At 39.1% G+C, this 23720-nt stretch overlaps 2 protein-coding genes across 2 annotated transcripts in view; one reads left to right on the plus strand and one right to left on the minus strand.

Annotated features, from left to right (window-relative positions):
* cdhr5a (cadherin-related family member 5a) overlaps nucleotides 1-4789 on the plus strand; it is a 24266-nt gene extending 19477 nt beyond the window's left edge. Inside the window, exon 14 of the mRNA XM_087174548.1 lies at nucleotides 2332-4789. Coding sequence (XP_087030674.1) covers nucleotides 2332-2925 — 594 coding nt within the window. The 3' untranslated portion in view covers nucleotides 2926-4789. The remainder of the gene's footprint in view (nucleotides 1-2331) is intronic.
* Nucleotides 4790-5245: 456 nt separating this feature from the next.
* Nucleotides 5246-14921, minus strand: ctsd (cathepsin D). Its single transcript, XM_023408446.2, has 9 exons — nucleotides 14761-14921; nucleotides 11234-11390; nucleotides 9506-9629; nucleotides 9265-9383; nucleotides 8964-9163; nucleotides 7619-7741; nucleotides 7172-7316; nucleotides 6107-6205; nucleotides 5246-5817 (listed from the first exon to the last, which is right to left on the minus strand). The coding sequence occupies exons 1-9, from the start codon at nucleotides 14823-14825 to the stop codon at nucleotides 5656-5658; spliced, it is 1194 nt and encodes a 397-aa protein (XP_023264214.1). The 5' UTR covers nucleotides 14826-14921; the 3' UTR covers nucleotides 5246-5655.
* Nucleotides 14922-23720: the final 8799 nt, after the last annotated feature.

The following is a 23720-nucleotide window of genomic DNA, read 5'->3' on the forward strand; positions in this document are numbered from 1 at the left end:
AACAAGTCATAGTATAGTAAGGCATAAAAAGTCATAGCATAGTTAGGAATAAAAATTCATAAAAATGTCATATTATAATAAGGCTTAAAAAAGTCATAAAAACGACATTGTATGATAAGGCAAAAACAAGTCATAGTATAGTAAGGCATAAAAAGTCATTGAAACATCATAGTATAGTAAGGCATAAAAAGTCAAAAAAACATAGTATAATAAGGCTTAAAAAAACGACATAGGTTAGTAAGGCATAAAAAGTCATATAAACGACATAGTATAGTAAGGTAAAAAAAGTCATTAAAATGACATTGTATGATAAGGCAATAACAAGTTATAGTATAGTAAGGCATAAAAAGTCATAGCATAGTAAGGCATAAAAAGTCATAATAAGGCTTAAAAAAGTCATAAAAACGACATAGTATAGTAAGGCAAAAAAGTCATTGAAACATCATAGTATAGTAAGGCATAAAAAGTCATAGTATAGTAAGGCATAAAAAGTAAAAAAACATAGTATAATAAGGCTTAAAAAAGTCATAATATAGTAAGGTAAAAAAGTCATTAAAATGACATTGTATGATAAGGCAATAACAAGTCATAGTATAGTAAGGCATAAAAAGTAAAAGAAACGAAATAGTATAGTAAGGCAATAACAAGTCATAGTATAGTAAGGCATAAAAAGTAAAAGAAACGAAATAGTATAATAAGGCTTAAAAAAGTAATAAAAACGACATAGTATAGTAAGGTAAAAAAGTCATTAAAATGACATTGTATGATAAGGCAAAAACAAGTCATAGTATAGTAAGGCATGAAAAGTCATAGTATATTTAGTCATAAAAAGTCAAAAAACATCATAGTACAATAAGGCTTAAAAAAGTCAGAGTATAGTAAGGCATAACAAGTAAAAAAAACGACATAATATAGTAAGGCAAAAAGAGTCATAAAAACGACCTAGTATAGTAAGGCATGTAAAGTCATTGTATAGTAAGGCATAAAAAGTCATAGTATAGTAAGGCATAAAAAGTAAAAAAAAACATCATAGTATAATAAGGCATAAAAAGTAAAAAAAAACGACATAGGCATAAAAAGTCACAAAACATCATAGTATAATAAGGTTTAAAAAAGTCATAAAAACGACATGGTATAGTAAGGTAAAAAGTCATTAAAATGACATTGTATGAAAAGTCATAAAAAGTTATATTATAGTGAGGAATGAAAAGTCATAGTACAGTAGACCTAAGAAGTGATAAAAAATGTCATAGTATAGTAAGGCATAGAAATGTCATAGTATAGTAAGGCCTAAAAAGCCATAAAAACATCATAGTATAGTAAGGACTAAAAGAAAAAAAAAAGTCATAGTATAGTGAAGCATAAAAATGTCATAGTATACTTCGGCATTATTAAGTCATATAATAGTAAGAAATAAAAAGTCACAGTATAGCAAGGCAGAAACTATAAACTTATTATACTATGACTTATTATGCTTTACTTTACTTATATATATATATCATGGTATAGTAAGGCATCAAAAAAGTCTTAGTATAGTAAGGCCTAATCTGCATCTCTATTATGACTTTTTTTTGCATTACATGTATACTAGATGTTTTCATCCCATTACTATACTATGGTGTTTTTTATGACTTAGTATACCATGACTTTTTATGCCTTACTTTAAAAAGCCCAAGGTTCAAACTTCTTGCTGTGAGGCAACAGTTCTAACCACTGTATCACCGTGCCACCCCATAAATAAATCATCATATATAAGACATAAAAAAAAGTCATACAATTCATTGTGACATTTTCATGGCATACATATGCAACTATACATCATAGCATTAAAGCCCAGTACAGGGTTGGTTTTCTCCACACTTTGAAACAGGAAAAAGATTTTGAATAAGTTTTAAAAACTGAAATAAACAATTTTAATATCCTCAAATTCAAATATATTTTAAATTACTTTGTAAAGAAACATGAACTGCCAACATAATTCCAGTGACAGTAGCCTGTAAAATAAGGGGCTTCCCTCTGAGACTATGAATGCTTCAGCCTGTGTTGTCGCTGTGATAAAGGACACAAAGACACCTCCATACAGTAATAACTCAGACGTCAGAGACAGACTCAGCTGTTAAATGCCTTCATGTGCGGTGCTCCTCCTGTGTGACTGTGATGAATATTTATCAGCTGAAATCCACAGAAGGGCTCTGTGTTAAAACAGAACAAATGAACCTAGCTCACTCTTGGGAACCACGGTGGCATCTGTAGCGTTCAACAATGCCTCAATATCCTCCATGCTTCATTAACTGCTGTATTAATAATGAGGGGCCTTTCTCCTGCCTGTAGTGCCTGGGGCCCTGTCTGAAGTCTGACCAGCCTCGGACCGGCCACAGGGACTCCCTGCAGTACACCAACGACGGCTTCCAGAATGAGGGCGACCACAGCCGCGGGGGTTCCAGGCGCTGGAACAACGCTCTCCCCAGACGGAGCACCTTCCCCCAGGCGCGGAGCCGCGTCATTCCCCTCGAAAGACGGAGCCGCCACTGCTCCTCCTGTGGCGTCTACACCAACCACGTCCCCAAAGGGAGCCCCTCTGCGAGAACAGCCAGGAGGAGCAGAGGAGACGGGGATGAGTACAGCATGAGGTCGATCCTGACCAAGCAGAGGAGGAGGGAAGGCCAGAAGACGGTGTGGTTCAAAGAGAGCGAGGACTCCTCGGACATCGAGGTGGAGATTATCCCAGACACTGTGGGCCGGGTGGAGGAGGAGACTGAGGAGGAGCTGGAGGTGGAGATGGAGGGGGTTGTCAGAGACCCGGCTGCCCCGCTGAGAGAGTCTGACAGCGGACAGGATAGCCAGAGCACAGGGTCCAGCGAGGAGCAGGACCGTGGAAACACCAGCTCAGAAAAAGAGAAAGGAGCCCAGGAGCAGGAGGGCTGACGTCAGAGGTCAGATGTCGAACTCAAGTCAGAGAAAACTGAGCAGAACACTGTTTGTTTTCTTGTCACTTTTTGGAGACTGTGGCCCACAGCAGAGGTCTCAGGATCTCAGGATCACTGGCAAACCTCAAGAACGGATTCAAGCATCCAAAAAGTTTTTATTTTCTACTGTGAGTACCTCAGAATAATGTCTGAGGTCATAACTTTACACAATGTTTAAAAATATTTACTTGTCTCTAGTCTTGGCCAAATATATAGTATGAAAGTGCATGGAGCGCAAATTTCAAGTCTGACATCACAACATATAAAGTTTAGTGTAATGGCCTGGTAGTGTGTGTTTGGGAATCTCTGATTTGCGTAATCTGGCACGACCGCTGGGTGAATTAAATCAGACTTCTCTGTAGTGATGTCACTATGTTCTCAAATCTCAGCCATGAGTTTGGTGAGTACAGTGTTATCACAGCTGAAAGGAAGGGCACTCAAATCCTCTAAAATAAGACCCAGTTGTAATCAAGTGTCTTGTGAGCAATGTTGCAAATCAATATTTTAGATTACTTGCCACCATTTTCCAATAAGGCACAATTTATAAAGGGTTTACATAGTACGTTGCAACTAATAATTATCTTCATTATCAATTAATCGTGTGATTGTTTACTGTATATATATTTGGTGTAGTGTGTGTTATTGTAGTTACCACTGGCTGCATAACACAACTTCCTATACAGGCTACTTTTTAGAGCAGTGAAGAAGAATCTATTTCTTGGAAAACTGCCATCAGATTGGTGCATAGACTCACATACTCGCCAATACCTGATCGAGTATTTTAGGCATCTCTGATACTAGTATCAGCACCAGAACAATTCTGGTGAAGTCTGACATCTTTGGATTGAAAAAAATGACCGAAACGATTAAATCCATTATTAAAGTGCCAGTGACAATGACTAATCGTTGCAGCTTTAGTTGTAACTAATGGCCTTTTTAGTTATTAATAAATGTTTTCAGAGCAGTTTTAAGTCATGATCAAAAACTTTTGAGTTGCTAGGCAACAATTCTTTTCATTTGAACCCCCTCCATCATGAGTTTAAAGGCCTTTGAGGCAGATTTGTGATTCTGAGTGGTATAAATAAAACTGACTCAACTTTCTTGCTGGTAAGTTATTAATAAAGGTCAAAGGTTTCAATTAGTGACTCATCTGGAATTATATTTGTTAAGTTATTAATGATGTGTTCGTATAAGGTCTGCACTTATAAATGGTCAAATGGTTCACTGGAGCGTTTTACCTGAAGAACACATTAGTTTAATTTATTAATCATTAATAAACCTGTTATAAAGGGTGTCTTATTAGAAACTGGTAACGATCAGGTTATTGCAACATTGGATTTACAGGATTTTTGCATTATGTGACGAGGTTTATAAATAGTTTGTTTAATTTCCAGGAAACTCACTTTATCACAGGAAACAAACATAAAATGACACATACTGCAACAGACTGTATCCTGTTTTATAACCTTCAGTCAGATTAAGAAAAACCAAAGGGGCCAAAAGCTGATGAGTGACTTTCCTGCAGTGAAGCTGGTCGCTGTAAAGCTGTCATGGTTCCTGTCTCATCCACTCTGCACACATGTTCTGTACAAGCTTTACTAAACTGAACCAGTGGTGTCTGGATTTCATGGTGAAAAATATATGTGAAGAGAAAATGTATCTACTGAATACTAAACAGCTGAGAGGACTTTTTTATGTGGTCTGTATTTTATTGAGCATGTTCAGTAAAATAACTTTTATGGATAAATCTATGGTTAATGTATAGCTGACTTTTTGTACATTGATGTAGAGTGTGAGGGAATAATAAAGTTTGAGTCTAGGGATTGCCTCGCTGTTTGTTTCCTTGGCCTGTTCAGTGAGAAGACTCAGACTAATATCTGAGTGTTAAATCTGAAGCTACAGCCAGCAGCAAGTTAGCTTAGCTTGTCATAACAACTGGGATCAGGTGGAAAGAGCCTGTCTTCGCTATATTGGCCAGATTCTGTCAGATTTGGAGATATTTCAGGAATAAACACTCAGAGAAACCAAATCCTTCAAGGTTGGATGGTGGGTCCAGGTGGGCGGGGCTTGGGGCATAGCTGAGGGTGGTGACTGCTTTGTTGTGACATCAAAGTTACAGAAGTCCTGACGGCTGGTTTTAGGGCTCCGTTTCTGAATACAGGCTGTGTGCATTTCTCTGTGGACTGAGGCTTTGATACTTTCACAGTATTAATATAGAACCTGGACCTCTCACTTTATACAATATGGGATCTTTAAAGCTACACAACAGTAAAACCAGATTATCTTTTAAAAAGTGTTTATTGAGGCCAATCACATTAAGATACATCACAAATTCAGTAGTAGAGGATCAACTTCCTCCTAAAATTCAAATTAAAAGTGTTCTGTTTTAAACAAATCCCTGATTTAAAAGAAAAAAAAAAAAAGAAAAAAAAGGATCATGTTTGAAAAGGGCAGTACCGATACAATCAACTCATCCCTGATCATATGAACCCATCACACAACCTATCAACTCTCCAGTCTTGTTCACGCACGCTGCTGGAAATCAGTGCATTTATGCTCTACACAACATCTATTGCTAAATACTTTTTGATTGCAAAGCAACAGAAAACGTGCAGCTCTGAATTTTTCTCTCCTGAAACTCGTACTTTTAGCTTTGCACTTGAACATATTGTTTCAGTGCCATTTGTGCTTACTTGGACTTAGCAAAGCCCACTCTGTTGTTCTCTCGGTCAAACACGGTGTAGTACTGGCCGATGAATACATCTCCCAGAATCCACAGGGGCCCGGCGGGGGCGGGGATGTCCAGACCCATGAAGCCGCTCAAGCAAATGGTCTTTCCACCCTGACTCTCCTGGATGAGACAAAGACGGAGACAAGGCTGCTGTCAAGTTTTGATGATATAAAATAAATAATACAACAAAGTCCAGAGGAAAGAGAAAAACAAGCAACCACATGAATCTGTGTGTAATCAGTCCTCAGACAACACACCAGCCTCCTCCTGGCTTTGCCAAATCAAACAAAGCTGCACTTGTTTAGTTTATGAGGCAACACTCAGTCACAGTGTTGTATTGTTACTGCTGGAGCTGACTCCATTTCACCCCCTGCTGGATGAAAACAACATCTCCTGCAAACAGACTCACCTTGAGGACGTACTGCTCTCCGGTCAGACTGTAGCTCTGTCCGCCCACGGTGAAGGTGATGACGGGCAGCGACGGGACCTTGTCACACATCACCATGTACTGAAACACAACCAGAATCACCTCAATGCACATGTCTGTTTCTAGTTCAAATCATGAGATTCATAAATGACATGAAAGGAGACTGAACGTATAAAACAAAATTAATTTTGTGGCAGTCTAATCCGATTCCACAATGGTACATTTATGTATGAAAAAACAGATCAACACATGAAACATACTGTTATCAAAAATGTTGCCAAGTGTTTTTCTTGACAAAACCTTTCAGCTCTTTACATCCATGGGATGTTTCATGTTTTCTGTTAAGTTTGAAAACTTTCAAGCAAACTTTCCTCTTTCCTTAAAAAGGTTTTTGAGCAGCGTCTCTGATCATCTCATTCTCAAAAACTTTCCTGGTAGAAGAGGTTGTTCTGATAAACGTTAAGCAAATCCAAGTTTCCAAGTTACTTAGAGTGGGGATAAAACATTTATTTTTCACATTGTTCTGACATTTTAAAACTAAATTTGAATACTAACATACACCAACTGTGCTACATCCTACTGACCCATTTAACAGATTTGTTTTTGACGCAGCTTTGGGAACCCTTTAATCGGCGTGCTGTAGATAGAGAGACTGTATTTGTTTTTAGTTTCTATCTGAATCTATTGGTTAACCTAAATGAAGTAAAACCAGCGCTGAGCTTAAAGCAGTTTGACAATGGACCCGAGGACTGAGCCCTGCTCCTCAGACCCAGGACTCAAGGGAGTTGGTGTTGCAGAGGACAAGTTAAACTGCTGGAAACCAGTAGAGTAGATTGTGGTTCAGGTTCAAGCCTGTGTCCCTCTTTGTTTGTCTGCATCAAGGGATTAAAGTTCTGTAGCTGCTGCAGCCAAATTAAATCATTTTCCAGAACTACCTGTTCAGTGACACTGGTTGACAAGTGAGAGGATAACTTCATAAAGTTATGTATGTTTTATCTTTTCTTTTTCTTCAGTGTTTTCAAGTGAGGCTTGTTGTGTCCATCCCACCTGTCCCTGTATGAGTGGAATGGCTCCGATGGCTTTCTGCAGGGCCTTGACCTCGGCAGAGGGGCCGGTGATCAGAGACGTCCCGGTGTCCACGATGGCCTCGCAGCCGTCCTTACACAGGGTCAACTGGGTGCCCACTGCCATCCTGTTACACACAAACATGCACGTTTTAGTTTTGAAAGTATAATAACAGCATCACTGTGTCCCGTTGCCAAGGAGGTTTGGAAATTACACACTAGAGGAAGCATGTAGTGAGGGCTGTAATTACAGTTTACTCATCTGTTGATTATTTTCCATTAATTATTTAATCTAAATGGAAGAAAACAGTCTTCTAAGAGTGTCCCCTCTGTGCTGCCACCAGTCAGAGAAACAATAAATAAACCTGCCTTTTTACAATGACGATAGAACCAATATCATGATGTGTGGGTGTTGTATCTGAGCACTCACCGGTCCATGTGGACCTGCCAGTAGGCCTGGCGGGTGACGTTGACGTAGTTGAAGTCACCGGTGTAGTATTTGGGGTCGGTTCCTCCCAGCAGCAGCTCACCGCCGGGCGCAGTGTCTGGGTTCCTGAGAGAACAAAACATGAAGTCACACCTGACCGTCGCCACGGGAGACAAACACCAGGATACAACTGCTGAGGATGGAGTTAAAATGTTGTTCCTCAATGAAACCCTGTGTTATCAAGCCAGGCAGATAGTTTGGCTTTTATATGGAGACATTTCTAAATACATGTTTTTGAAACGGCTCTCCAGATTATAATGGAGTTTTGTCTGTGTCCCTCAAAGCACTGAAAAAGTTCATACCAGCTGCTTCAGGAAAAAGTATTTCTGTTTCCATTCATGTTATTTTGGTCAACCAGCTTCTTTAAGAAGGCTGGTACAGTTTTTCATTCAGACCGTTACCAGTTTTCAGATGCCTCAAAGTCCAACACATTTCCACAGTTTAAGGTCCATTAAAGCAGCCGCAACATTAACATTCAAGCTCTCCTGATAAACATCCATGTAAAATTAAAATAAAACCTAATTTTGAAATTTACCCAATAAAATAAAATAAAAATTTGAAAAGTCTTAAACAAAAATATTCAAACACAAAATTCAGTAAGGACAAGAAATGTCATGTTTTCATCCGTGTGAGAATGATCCATCTGCACATTTCCCTTATCTTCCATTATCAGTGGCCTCTACTGACACAGGCATCATATACCAGCCACAGATGCTTGTACACTGTGTGACAGCAACATTTGAATGGCCTAACCCAGACTTTTTCAGGGACTCTGCTGGAACAAGCTTGGCAGTGGTCAGTTCTGTCAGTTTGTGCTTGTACAGTGTTTTCTGTTTGTGACTTTTACAGCAGCGCGTGCAGAGTGATGCAACTTTTAACATTTGCTCTTTTCCACTGCAGGAACTTATCCAAACATTAACTGTAGCCATTGGTTTAGTTTGTGTTTCCCTGCTTTGGAGACGAGTTACTGTGAACTATACTTTGACACTGATGCGCTGTTGATTGTGACTGGTCAAGCAGACGTGTCGTCACATTACAACAAGGACAACTAACAGCAACCAGAAAAAACAGGATGAAAGTAGATTACTGAAAACTAAAGCCTCACAATATGAGTAGTGGAGCAAACTATGGCAGGTGAGTGAAGGTGTGGAGTAATAATAAAAAAATCAATTTTGGTTTAGGAACACCCCAAAAATCAGGTGGAGCTCAGTGGAAACAGAAGCAGAACCTGTGACGATGGCTACACATTAAATTAGGGGCTGTTAAGTTCCTTCATCTGTAGTCCCACCTGTTCAGGTAGAAGGAGAATACGTTCTTCTCCACCTTCTTCTGGCTCATGATGTTGTCAAAGACCGGCGCCACCCCGTCCACAGAGATGCGCGGGTAGGCCATGCCGAGGATCCCGTCAAACTTTGCTGCGATGAAGGCGATGCCAGGCTGCTTGATGGCTTCTCCGAAAACCTGCTTCTCCACTTTTATGTCTCCAATCTAGAAACAGGAATTAAAAAAAAAAAAAAAAAAACAGAACTTAGAGGGTTTCACATCACTACAGTTCACCGTGACAGTGCTAACGTGTGAGACGAGCTTACTGTGCACGTGTCCTGACTGAGGTAGCCCGACAAACTGCCAGATCCATACTGGATGGAAAAGGAAGTGCCGTTCTTCACATATGTGCTGGACTTGCCAGAATTATATTTGTGATGCAGCACTGTGAAAAGAGATGTTATTATTCACTGTAAGTCAGACGCCACGTCATTCTACAGAGACAAAGTGCACAACAGGAATATTATTATTTACTGGTAATGTATTTGTAGCTACATTAGGACTTACAGCAAGCAATGTCTAAGAGGGAGCAGTGAACGGAGGGAACCCACAGGTTGGAGGAACCCGTGTCAAACACCACACTGAAGGTTTGAGGAGGGGTACCCAGGGTAATATCACCATAATACTGGGCCTGGTGAGAAGAAAAAAAAACATGTTTATTATTATTATTATTAAAAGCAACCATCAGTGTCTGGAAAGAGATTTAGCTGGTGTTTCCAGGGCTCAAATAATCTGATCTTTAAAAATCCCCTGGTAAATAATTCTGCAGCTAATCTCATATACTCAGAAAAATACTTGTGTCATGGCAGAAAATGGGTCATTTCTACCACAGCAGAGAAACTGAGCAGGTCTTATGATTGAAACAATGTCACCAAGGTATGACTGTACAAAGTGAGTCAGTCAGTCTGTTTTATTCTCATTGCTGATGAGGCCTCACAGCTGTCAGTGTCAGCAAATGTTATTAGGACGCAGGTCACATAGTTACCGAGTCGTGTAAATAAATCAGCTACTGCAGTTTAACAATTCCACTGAACAAAGCAAATGATTACTCCATCAGTTCAGGAGCTGAAGCAAACTTCTGTTTCATGTGACCGACAGCTTGGGGCAAAATTATTTATTTCTAAATATTGTAAGAGTTTCTGTCGAGTCATTGAGGCCACAAAGTAGTTTCTGCTTTTCTAGGCAAAATGCAGAAGTTTAATGTCTTTTTGATTGATTCAGTCAAATTACAGAAAATATGAAGGGTTTTTTTTTTTGGCTGTTTAAATGGTTTTGATTTGGTTTATGCAGATTTTGAATTGTAAGTCTTTGTGCGTAAAGGCTTAAATGTTGCACTTTAAACATTAAAAAAATACACAAAATGCCATTGAATTGGGCTCAAAACATGGACAAACTAAAACTTTCAAACAGGCAGACACCACTCCAGGATTCCAGGCACAAAACGACAGATGTGGATCAATAACCTGCATCATATACAATGGTAAATGAAATATCTCTGAGTTCTGGACTGATGGACGAACAAAACAAGAAAAAAAAAAAATTATGGCAAGAGAAATTTTCTAACACTTCATGAATTAAATTTAAGACTTTTTATTACTTCAAACTGAGGAAACCAAATTCAATGTTTGCTTGTTTTTTTTTTTTTTTTACTTTAAGACCTGCAGATACACTGGATAAGCCAATGTTGATCAATATAATCAGCCTAGCTTTAGTCACAAGGGTCAACACCCCTCATTTTGTGTAAAACAGCAATAGTAGTTAGAGAGATTATCCATCTGAAAGCCTTCTCCTCTCAGAATCCTTAAAGGCTGATTAATGTCTTTATGGAAGATAAATAGGTAATTACCTAACATTAGAAGTAAAATCGAGAGCAAACAAACAATATTTCCATGAGCTGACGAGGGTGAAGAGGCTTAGATCAGGAGCCAACATTGACTCAGCTGTCATATGGTAAAGTTTCCTCCTCTGTCAATCTCACAGCTCTATCACTTCAGAGCCAATATTAACCTTCATCAGAATGAATCAGCCGTTCTCAAACAGCAGATTTACTTGTCACAACAGCCAAGTCTAATTTTCCATTCCGCTGGGAGGATTTACAGAAGATGGCCGAGGCAGCCACAACAAGAGGACCTTTGTTGTTGCTCTCCCTCCGCTTGGCTTTTAGCTTCTGCATGGTGCATTAGGGAAAGTGAAGACTTAAGGGTCCACAGGTCAGTGGTTTGGACTGATACTTACGTCAAGGTAGTTCTTCAGGGTTTCTGGAGTGGGTGCATTACTGGAGGGGAAGCCAAAGTTGTACTTAAGGGAGTGTTTGTCGGCCAAAAGCTCCTCCGCTCTTCTCCCCGAGTCTGTCAACTCCCTTCTGATGGAACGGAATTTCTTTAAGGGAATTCTGGACGAGAAGAAAATGATTTAAGACAGTTAATTATGAGCCTAGTTCATGACCTCTTTCATCCATGCACACATTTCAGATTTGTTTTATTTTTATTTTTTTTTTAAAATTGTATTAAAAAAATACAAATGCAGCAGGAATTCATTCTGATCATCAGCTGCTTCATTTGTTAAACACAAACACAGACTGTGGTGACCTTATAGGTTACGGTTGACCCAGTTCTGAGCCCTTATCTATAGTGTTATCATTTAGTGTGTTGCAATACAAGTGCTGCAGATGATACCGCAATGCTTGTCACCCAAACACCACCCTTTTGTCAACACAATGCCCCATTAACTCAATATTTCTATGTGACATAACATTGTCAGCTGTTGAGTTCAGGAACAGTCAAATAATTGCTCTCAGCATCAACAAAGTTTCACCCTGAAGAAATTAAATATTAAACAAACAGCAAATTTTGTACTTCATTTACACTGTAGTCATACTGTTGATATTATTAACTTTTAACGTCAGTGTTTGCACAGTTTCACAGAACAAATGCTTTGGTAATCAAACATGTGACCGAAACAACTCTAGACGAACATGTTGACATGTTGCTGCACTGTGGCTTTTGAAAAGCAGAATGTGGAAAAAGTCATTTACCACAAACTGTGACACAAACTGAGTAAAAGCTTCCTTTATTTTTAGCACATGCCACAATCTTCATGATCACTGAAAACTGCTGCAGCTCACAATCACTTGACTGCCAATTTATCTGAAGATTTTTGTAAATTATTTAGTCTAGAAAATGTGAAAATTAGAAGTGTTTGTTACAATTTACCCTAAAACAAGTAGCCTAAAACATGGTCACTCACCTGCAACTAAAGTGAGCAATGATTAACTTATATAGCGCTTTTCAGAACAAGTTACTTAATATTTCACAATAAAAGCATTTACCACACAGTATGAAACACTAGCAACAAAATATAATTAAAATAGAAACAAAATGAAAGAAAAAAACATCAGTTTAAAGATGAGTCCTGAGAAACTTGTTAATCTCTTGCAGAGTTCACAGCCAGACACAGCACATGCACAGTCTACCCTCATTTAAAGTTGGGTCTTAAATCATCAAACAGACAATTGGTGAGGACACAGCACTTCAGAAACGTACTCAGGGGCTTCAACATGTAATTCATGTTTTATTTTATTCTAAACTCCACTAGTAGCTCCCTGCATGTTGTCTCCAGAAGCCTGGCTGCAGCATTTTGGACCATTTAAAGATGGGATACAGCTCCATAACTGTGGACTAATGAACTAAGGCAGCGAATTACGTCACTGATTAATCTGCAGACTATTTTGTCCATCAATCAATTCATTGTTTTGTTTATGAAACGCAAGTGACGAAATGCTGAAATTGCTTATTTTACTCAATCAATAGTCCAAAACACAAAGATTTTGTCCTCAGATTTGAGAAACAGGATGTGGTGAATGTTTATGCTTGAAAATTGTTTGAAATGATTATTGATTAGTAAAATAAATGAGTGATTGCTGAAGCTCTGTAATTAACCGACTGAGTATAATGAATGACAGTAAACACAAAAGCACCGATTACTACCCAGCACTTACAAATGACACAGTTGTTTGCAGTTCACTGAATATTTTACAATGAATGGCTAAAACGGGCTCATACATGCCATCGGAGTGAAAGTGCTGTGTTTTAGGGTTAACTGGCTGAGTGAGAGTTGGAGGACGGCAACAGTTTGAGGTGTGAACAGGCCTCAACGTGACCTATGTTTATTTTTCGCAGCACAGACTCTGGTGTCAGTAATGTGGTTGACATGTTGCACAGGATTATAATAAGTATCATGAATGGATTCCCGGAAACACTTCTACTTTTTACACTGTGCATAAATAACAAATATCACTACTACTTAGTGCTTAAATATTTAATTTTTTTTCCAGATGACATGATTTTATATGCCCAGCTCTGACTGGTCTTCAGTCTCCCTTTGATGCTTTTTATCACAGACTTGTTTTTTAGTTTCCTGTTTAACATTCAGGGCTGTTTGTCCTTTTCAAACTGTGTTGAAAAGGACACAAAAAAACAAGTTTGTACAAAGATATTCTGTACAGTCATGCTGCTCCATTACTTCAGCAGCTACATCCTGTTTATCACAGTACTTTAGTACTAACGAAAAATGTCATACTTATCAGCGTCCTCTGTATCACAAGGTCAGATGGACTTCCTCACGGACAAGAAGAAACAATCATCTCATGATCATTTATGAATCTGCTCTGTTGAAGTTCAAAACAAACTCACAGCTACAGTATAAGATCCAGTAACTAACTAAACTAAGATATTCCTCGTGTGTTGGCAGAGCTCGTTTCAGGTATTATGCAACTTTTAAATTGAACAAATGACAAACAGTTCTGCAAAGAGACCTTCATACCTCCTTTGTTTAGATCACACATTTTACACGTTTCCTTTGTTTTATTTGAAGTTTTGATATCTGTAAGAATATTTATTTGTGGTTTAAAGTACCAAAAACCATTTCAAAATAGTTCTATGTTTCCTTTCTCTTCTCTCTGGAACTTTAGCGCTCTTGTGTCTGTTTCTGAGCCTCTCTTCTGATTGGCCGGCTGTTTTCTGAGTGATGCACAGCCAGGCAAACTACAGCTAACAGATTGTAGCCTGCTAAACTCAACAGTAAATGCTAATAACGATGCTGAATCAGCGCTGAAATGAGCCGGGGGCGGCTGAGGGCGGTGTCTGTATAGTTGTGACATGACAAAGTTACAGGAGTCCTGGTGACCCGGTTTTGATGCACAATTTCTGAATACAGGCTGCGTGCATTTCTCCATAGATTGAGCACTTTGATACTTTCACAATATCTATATAGAACCTTGACCTGCATTATAACCAAAAGAATAATGGAAATCTCACTTTATACAATATGGGACCTTTTATATTTTAACACATTATTATCTGATGTTTATATGACTCTTGTAGTTGCTTGTCTTAGTTGTGTTCTCTTAGGTCTCCTGTGAAAATCAAACTCAATTGAGACTAACTAAAGATTAAAAAATAAACAGACAGTTCAGAGGTGCGTGGATCCCTGCAGTGTAAGCTGATGTCACAAGATCAGACAAAGAGGAGATCACATGCACTGAGCAAACGACACTGAGAGATAAAAAGTGTATAATGTTACTTCTCTGAATGTAAACACGACGCTACAGCGGCTGCTAGCTTCTACATTAGGGATGGTGTGTGTAACGACCGTTTTCTGTCGTTGAGCGTTAGGTAACAGAGTTAACATTGTGCAAGCTAGCTACAAGCTTTAGTTCACAACAGTCGCGTTAATACACAATCTCAGGCACTTGTTGTTCTTACCGGACCAAAGCGTCGCTGGTCGCGAGGGCTAACGCCGTGAAAACGAACAAGACGAAACTCCTCATTGTGGCAGCAGCTGGACCATTAAACCATAGACACGACGATGACCGAGCAATTCGAGCTGCTGTCGACAAACAACCGAGTTTTATCAGCTGACTGAAGTGGAGTCAGCGTCACGTGAGGTTAAATCCTGCCACGAGTGACGTCACTACCGGTGGATTTTTAAAACGAGATCCCGAGTTTCCATGGATTTGTGCGAGTAACGTAACGACTCCTGTTTGTTCTTTATTTGTCTTTTATTCAACGTTTCTGTTTTCATTTGATGTGCATGCCTCGTTCCCTATTTGTCTTGTTTACCTAACAACAACCCCCCATGGAAAAACAAAACAAACATAAAAAACAACCAATGTAACTACTAATGTAACCATGGAAACATGGTTGTGAAGCCGGAAACTGTCTAAATGCTATATAGACAAAACACATTTATAACCCTGATCCAAGAAACCAAAAATATATCAGATGAAATGGGAATGACAAAAATAAAAATAGGGAAATTAGGGAAATTAAAATGATGACATAGCTGCTTAGTCAATAATGTGAGACATGAGATGAAAGTCAAAACCCTGACACATATGTTGATGTTTCACTAAAAAGGTTTTTAAACACATTAATTTGGTACCATATTATAAGCCATTATCATTGGCTTTACTAATAGATAATTTGTTAATGCTTTATAGATCAGCTATAAGTCGTGAATTAGAACAATTATTGGGTTGACAGGTTGTGGAAAATCCTCCACTTTTGTTGTCCGTTTAGCTCTTTAAATCATTGGGTAGAAGTCTGGAAAAGAGCTGCAGGACACCTGAGCCAAGATCCTTTTAGAAACTGTGTGCAAAACTTAAAAGAGAACAACACGGTGAATGTAAATGTGTTTATGACATTTTGAAGCAAAGATGTTTCCGTTCTGTTTTTTGAATAAAGTCTCTGTTGCAATGTAATGTTTCAATAATAACATGGCTGTGTGATTTAATGCAGTTATAAATATTGGTAATCCATTCATAAGTTTTTGAGGTTTAGCCCTTTTTAGTAATACATCAGGTCTCAACTAATATTTAACAGAGGCCCTTGGGTCTCAGTTGCTAAAGAGCCATTAGCAAAAGTTATCATCATCATTAATAAAAGGTTCTTAAATCCATCAAGTCAGCAGTTCATAAATGTCCTGCAGCATTTTCTTGTTAAATCAGTGGTTAAACAGTCCATATAACATTATTTCATGGTTTACTCTTAATACTCAGTGTGACTAAGGCCTATTAAGAATAGCCTATGTTATTAGGCAATGTTTTGAGTCAGTCAGGATTTACAGTAGTGCGTGTGTCACATGATGCTGGTGCTGATGAGTCTGTCACATGTTTCATTATCCTGCTGCTGTAGAAAAGAACTTAGAAATAACTGAGTCACGTATGTGATCACACTTAAAAGCATCAAGATTAGAGCCACTTTCACTTCCTTTGTTTTTAGCTGATTCATCACCAAAAACCACTGCCTCCAAAATCAACCAGCAACACTTCCCCCATCACACTTCACCCATTGTTCAATTCCATTCAGCTGCATTAATCATTAAAACCACCACTGCTAAATGTTGCTGGTGTTTCAGCTGCCATATTGTTATAATGAAGCCAGCAAATGTAAAACAAGCAGCTGGGATTTTTGGTGCCGTGTAATGACGAGGATTGAACAGCAAGTGGCTGCCTCGCCACACACATCAGAGATCAGCAACAGGCTTCACACACAGTGTGCACTCCTCAAACCTCTCTCTCTCATTAAAGCTCAGGGGGAAACTCTAAGATCACAATTACAAACAGACTCTTAACAGCATGATGTCTTGTTGACAATGTCAGCTGCTAGTCTGAAGTCTGGCAGCACGACGGGTTGAAGAAGCTGCTGCAAGTTGAGTTTATGAATTCAAATAAATAGATGGAAATGTCACACACAATACCTGACCTTAAATCGCATGGAGAAGATTCACACTTTATTAAATGGTCTGACACCTCCAGCGGATCTGCTTCCTAACCTAATGTATGAAATGATTTTTGGAGATAACGGCACAGGACCAGCTGTAGCACGGCTGAGCTGAAGATGATGAACTCTCTTTTGCATCGAATATGAGAAATACCATAGATTGAAGTCCAGTCTCCAATTTCTTGTCCATAAACAAGATATACTGCATATAAATGACAAGGGCTTCAGTTCGGACAAGGTTATAGACCTGAGTCAACAAACAATACATCAGAAAATACTGGTAACTTCAAATGTTGTCTTGCAGAGCTGCAATGATTAATTGGTTAATCCATCAGTTGACAGAAAATGAACTGGCAGCTCTTTTGATCAATCATCATTTCAGTCATTTTTCAAACATTCTCCAGTTTCAGCTTCTCAGATGTGACGATTTGCTGTTTTTCTTTGACCTGTGAGACATTAAATTAAAAAATATGTAGCTTTTAGACAACTGAAGATATCACCATGTGCTGTTCTTACATTTTATAGACTAAATGACTGATTGAGAAAATAATCAGCAGATAAATTGATAATGAAAACTGTTAGTTGCAGCTCTATCGTCTTGTATTAGTCCCTGTATCAAACTGATTGATCTATCAGTTCTTATTTTGCTGTTCTCTGTCATCCAGCTCGATTATATCTGGAAGACTTGAGCATACAAATAAGGACCAAGCATTTTATACCTCTATCTGATCATGAATTATTTAAAGCTCTTCCATTTGCCTCTCAAGGCAGGAAACGTCTGCTTAGCGCTGCCCTCCACCTGATCAGTTCATCAGCAGCTGAAAGTCAACAACAAACTTTCACTTAGCCTGAGGTTGTCTGCAAAGCACGCACAAGCCTTAAAGGAGTAGTTCAACATTTTGGGATTTATGTTTATTTGCTTTCTGGATGAGTTAGACGAGATGATTGGTACTCATATGGTCATATGACTCTGGATTAGGGAGGCAGTTATTTATTTGTGGGTTTTAATATCTCAGAGGGGCAATATTGCAAATTGAAATGCTTAAATTAATATCATTCTTTGGTTTATTGCACAAGTAATTATCATCAGGTGGATAATTCATGAGAACCATGTCCCACTAAAGCTGTATATTTTATTTATTTATTTATTTTCATGTTATAGCAAAACAGAGAGCTCTAGGTTTAAACAAACAGGAACTCAGTATATTCTTGCTATTACCATCATGGTTTACTTTTAATACTCAGTTTGACTAAGGCCTATTAAAAATATGGCAATGTTATGAGTCAGTCCGGATATACACTACTCTATGCATCACATATTAGTGCAGTGGTGGTGCTGATGAGGCTGTTTAAGAACTGTTTAATATGGTTTTACATGCCAGCACTGACACGTTTCATTATCCTGCTGCTGTAGAGAATAAGTTGGAAATTACTGAGTAATGTTTGACAGTGACAGACACCCTTAAAAACATCAATATTAGAGCCACTTCAGTGACATCTAGGATCACTTCCTGTGTTTTTGGCTGATTCACCACCAGTAACCACTATCTATAAAAATGTTTTCTAAAAACACCCAGCAGCACTTTTCCCATCAAATTTTACCTGTTGTTTAATTATTCCACTCAGCTGCATCTTGAGATCGAATTTGATTTGCATGTATCACCCAGGGATGATGACAGACTTGTTGAAGTTACAGTAATGGATGGTTGAGATGTTAATTTGCAGGATTGACAACAGCTGTGAATGTAAAAGTTTAACAGTGTAACTGAAAATTTGCTGCATTGCTCCACAGAGCAAACACACTCGCAGGTGCTTTATATTCAGTGGCTTTTACAAGTGGTAATGCAGGTCAGTTGGTCGGTCCATCACTTTTGTACAGATTGAAATATCTCAAAAATCACTGAACTGATTGCCAAAAAATCATTCACAAACATTCATGGCAACCAGAGGAGGAAGTGTAATGAGTTTGGTGATCCCCTGACTCTTCATTGTGGTTTTAAGTGGAATGTAATAAGTTTGGTGATTCCCTACATTTTTCATTTTCAAAATTTGTATTTTTTCCATGTCAGAGCCAAACCAAACCTGGAGCAGGTTCTGTTCCAGGAAAATGTAAAACTCTTCGATCCACAGGTTTATATATGGATGGTGATGTTTAAAGGTCCCATATTGTATCTTTTTTGGTTATAAAGCAGGTCTAGGTTCTATTTTAATACTGTAAAAGTATCAAAGCGCTCAGTCCACAGAGAAATGATCACAGCCTGTACTAAAAAACTGAGCCTTAAAACACGCCGTTAGGACTTCTGGAACTTTGTGATGTCACAACAAAGCAGTCATTGCCCTCAGCCATTCCCCGAGCTCCGCCCACCTGGACCCACCATCAAACCTTGAAAGATTTGATTTTTCCAAGTGTTTACCTGAAATCGCCTATATTTTTATTCAATCACACAGAAAACAGTCAACCAATCAGAAGAGAGGTTCAGTAGCCTTTGATGAACCCTATTTCCCATAAGCCTTTGACAAAGATGGGTTAAATGCATAGACTTTGTATAAAAAAAAAACACCACTCAACAGAGGAGAGTCTGAGCGAGTCGCTGTCAGTTCAGACAGGTCTGTAATAACGGCAAGACAGAGAGGTTTGAACACTGTCGAAGGTTTTAGACACAACTAAATGACTTTAGAAGAGAGCGTTGGGGGATTTTATGGATGTGGATGAAATCAAGTCATGATGAACCACTAAATATCCACACTGCTGCAGGGACCCTTCACAAATCAGAAGCTGTGAACTTTTACTACTTGGATATAAGAGTCCAGGGGTCCAAAACAGACATAAAAGTAAAGTTTAATATATTTTTTATTATATGACTATTCACATTGAAGAAGTTGACAAAGTAATGTTAGAGTAAGGTTAATACTCTGTGGAAAAGAACAAAGTTCAAATGAACTTAATCATCATTAGGAAGTTGAAACAAATGTGAGTCATGTGAGGCTGAGCAGCTTTTATCAGCAACAAAGAAGTCTGGACACAACGTCAAAGCATCATATCAGATGGAAAATACGAGCTGATGGGAAACGTGTGGACAATCATGAGAACATTTGTTCAACAAAGTCAAACTGCAACAACAAAGAGGAACATGGGTCACAAGCTGAAAGGGATGTGAGTCACATCTGCAGCAATATGAGGTTGACAAACACTGATTTCAACAGCGAATAATTTTGCCTAATCACTTATTTGTGGCTGTTTGACCAAGTAGCCTGAGGCCCCCTGCTGGCTGCTCTGTGTCCTGATAAATGAAAATCAATGCAAAAATATTCAGACAATTTGACTCAGGCAGCAAACAGAGAATTACCTATTTAACAACATAATTAACGAGACTTTAACAGCAGAACTGATTGTTTTGCGCAGGTACAACTACCCCTCTCTAAACCATTGCAGTGTTCATATAGCCACAACTAAGGAATTCTAATGCTATAGCCGCCAGTTATAAGTCTAGACATCTGTTCTTACAACTCTGTGGCAACAGCTTCTGTTTTTGTGCACACTGCACAGTTTCTGACTAAAATAAACTGAAAAGTCAAAACAAAATAGAACAAAATCTACTTCAGGCAAAAAAGGAAAGTGAAAAGGCCACAGACAAAAGGCTCAAAGATGACTAAATAACTCTTAAAATGAGGCAAAGCTGAGTGGAATGGAGGGAGAGAGTCTTCAAGACTCAACCACCAGAATCTCCACTCGCACTTAATTAGGAACTAAGACATGGGTAGAGCCTAATGCGGCCTAATGGGTGTTCCTGATGAAGTGAGGTTGGCAGGTGAGGTAAATGACAAGGCTGATTAGTCACAATAAGTTATTGACCATCAGTCCTCAGAAACAGGAATAACCCAGGACAGCGCCAGATTCAGAGACCGAACACTTCTAACATGCAGGAAGGACAGCTGGTAAACAATCACGGCTTATAATGTCACAGCCCCACAGACTGTGAATAAAGATGGACGTATCCTCCATGACGTCACCCACAGGTTTCTGAGGAACGGTTTTGAAGCTCAGAGTGAGCTGCTCCATCGTTGCCATCTTGGCAGTGCCTGACTCCGCCCCTAACTCCCAGCTAATCAAAAAATGAGCAAAGAGGTGGGGCATGTGTGGAGTAGTCTACAGGTTTTTTTTTTTTTTACAGTATGTCAGTGCATCAGTAGGTTGTTTTAAAAGTAAGTACTCCAGCACTTTAACTCAGGTAAAAATATGACTGAACAACTTTCACTTGTATTGCAGTAATGTTTGACCAGGAGTGTCTATACTTTGACTCAAAGAATGAAGTTGTGTACTTTGTCCACCTCAGCTCCCGAGACTGAACTCTGAGTTTTGATCTTTAGCAATAAAACCAAACATCACATTGAACTCAGAAGATTGTTTGTGTTATAATTGAGTCTGAAAGTCTTGTCGTGGAGGATCTGAACTCATCTGGCTCAGGTGATGATTTCTCTCCCTCTCTGAACTCTCACCGTCCGCACACCGAGCTGCACAGGACTGTCTGCGTACAGTGATGCCATTTTCTAAGGGAATTGACTTTTATAGGTTGATCTGTTATCTGCAGCATAAGTTACCATGGCGATGGACCCTGGTAAGAGGTGAACCTCCATCATAACCCTGAAAACCCAGTGGAGGCTGTTATCTGTGAAAAGATCCCATTCTCCAACATGCTTCACTGTTTCACATGGAGATGCTGGTGAACATGTCTGTATTGTTCTCAGCTGTCTCTACATTTCTTTGCTCTTCACTTCCTTTGAACAAAACATACACGCAGCAATAATCACATCAATCTGAATAACTGAGGCTTTAGATAAAGAACTTCCTTCATAAATTATTCACGATGAGCTGTAACGCTGGAAGGCAAACCTACTGTACAACTCCTGCAGAGCCCTGCAGCTCAACTGTTCAATGCAAACAATACAATCATCATTACAGTAAACTCCTCCGTGGCGTTGTGGTTCTTTGACTGTGAGCAGGTGATGAAGCATCGTGTGTGGAATGATGGGAAATGAGAGCAGATGGTCCGACGCGTGGAGCAATTGATCGGGCTTCAAGCACATGTTCTGAAATGAGATCCTCTCCTCTCCTTATTGATCTTTTTATAGAAAACAGGGAAAATGGACCGCAGACTTTTTCATTTCTCCCTGTTTCAGCTATAAAAAAGACCACCTGCGCCAGAAATAGTTTAAAGTAAGACACTGGGTGCCATTGCAGCTGCTGTCACTCAGGCATTCAGGCTTAAAATTGCCAATTGCTTTGTAGTTAAATTTTCTGTCATCTTGTCAAACCTGGTGAATCATAAATCGAGCGCTCTCACACTGCTTTCTCTGACGTATTTCCACGCTTGTGTTCTTTTGTAGAGACTTAAACACTGAAACTTTTTAATCAGCCCAACATATTCCTCTAACATGCTGATTATAATGACACCGTAATTTGCAGTTTTCTCTGTGCCTTACGGAGTTCCTTGCTGACTTTCTCCTGGAAATTAAAAAAGACCCTCTGCAAGTCCTTGCTAGCTCTTTAACAGGAAACACCATTAGAGAAACAAGTCATACATATAAACGGCCGACTAATGCACAAAGTTCTATTAAAGGAAACAGAGCTGAGGCTTGGGGATAATTACCATGCCAAACAGAAGTTAGTTAAAAATCCACTATATAAGGTCAGATATATTCATCTCAGCTCTTACTTTACTCCTTTTTGGTTCACCTGTCTGTTCAGTCCACTTCCTGTGTGGAGAAATACACTCAGACTTCATGAGGAGGAGACCCGACCCACACCGACACCCATTGTGGATTCTGACTCACACTCAGGAGAAACATTGGGTGCTCTGCATTAGGCGTCTGACTGTGTTCACTTTCATTTTAAATTCATTGGCTTGCGAAGGGGGGCGGATCTGCCATTACTTGAAAGTGCTGTTTCTCTCGTCGTCGTCAGTGTGTTTTTGTGTCTAACTCCTCATTCTCACTCCTCTCCCTCAGTTCATCCCTTGGCTCTATAAATACTTGAATTGTGACGCATTGTACTCTTCGGCAACACTCTCAGAAAGCCTCAACAAACAACCTTAACTAAAAATCGACAGAGAGCCTGAAGACCTGTCTGGCAAACCTGCAGCTAAAATGATATGATTTTTAACCCTTTGTGGCTCCTGCCTGGAGAAAAGAAAAGATGCAGGCTTTTCATTCAGATGTTAAAAGTTTTCTTTGGCACTAAATGGCTAATTTCCTTTCATCAGATATTCTGAACCCACCTCCGTGCATGTAAGAGAGCTTCTTCAGAAATAAGCGTCTTTGAAAGGACTTGCCTGGGTGCTTCTATTCAGGCCTTCATTCACTGATGTAATGAAACCAGCTTGCAGGTGCCTGCTGGCTTTCACTGTTTTTAATCAAGAAACCTGCATGTAAGGTTTCTGAAAAAGTCATATTTCAAACAAAATGCCCAAAATAATTAGTAAAGAGCATGGTTTTAAAAAAGCACAGAGGAACGGAGTATTAGTGTGTCTCTGATTTTAATGTGATTTTACAGGGGAAAACAAGAAACAACTCATAAACGCAATGCGATCCGAGCCTGATATACTGTATGCACAGACAAATTCAGCAAATGCATTCATGATAAACAATGCTTTGGGGATTTTTCCACCTACAATATGTAGTAAATTCTGCTGTGGCTGATTAGCAGCAACTTCCACTGTTTACACTGCACAGCTCTGCAGACTCTGCAAATAGAGAAGCTGTAAATACACGGACTGATGTGGGTCTTGAACTGCAGCTTTGGTGCACCCTCAGTGATGCTCAAGGTTTAGTCAGAATGAAGAGGAATATTCTGACTAAACTTCTCTTTGTTTTTGTTTGTTCATATTTTGTCTCTGTCTCAATCTTTGTAGTGTTGATGAAATGGACAGAAGCGCACTGTTGAA

The sequence above is a fragment of the Seriola lalandi genome, unplaced genomic scaffold (assembly GCF_002814215.2).
Source record: "Seriola lalandi dorsalis isolate HSWRI2012SDOR001 ecotype SW California unplaced genomic scaffold, Sedor1 jcf7180002054361, whole genome shotgun sequence".
NCBI classification, from domain to species: Eukaryota; Metazoa; Chordata; class Actinopteri; order Carangiformes; family Carangidae; genus Seriola; species Seriola lalandi.

Bases quoted from the DNA above. Each gene is read 5' to 3' on its own strand.
- ctsd (XM_023408446.2), bottom strand. From the start codon at position 14,825: ATGAGGAGTTTCGTCTTGTTCGTTTTCACGGCGTTAGCCCTCGCGACC. The intron at 9,630-11,233 runs GTAAGTATCAGT...TCTTCTCACCAG, and splicing joins CCCTGAAGAACTACCTTGAC to GCCCAGTATTATGGTGATAT. The intron at 6,206-7,171 runs GTGGGATGGACA...GTTGTGTTTCAG, and splicing joins TTCCACTCATACAGGGACAG to TACATGGTGATGTGTGACAA.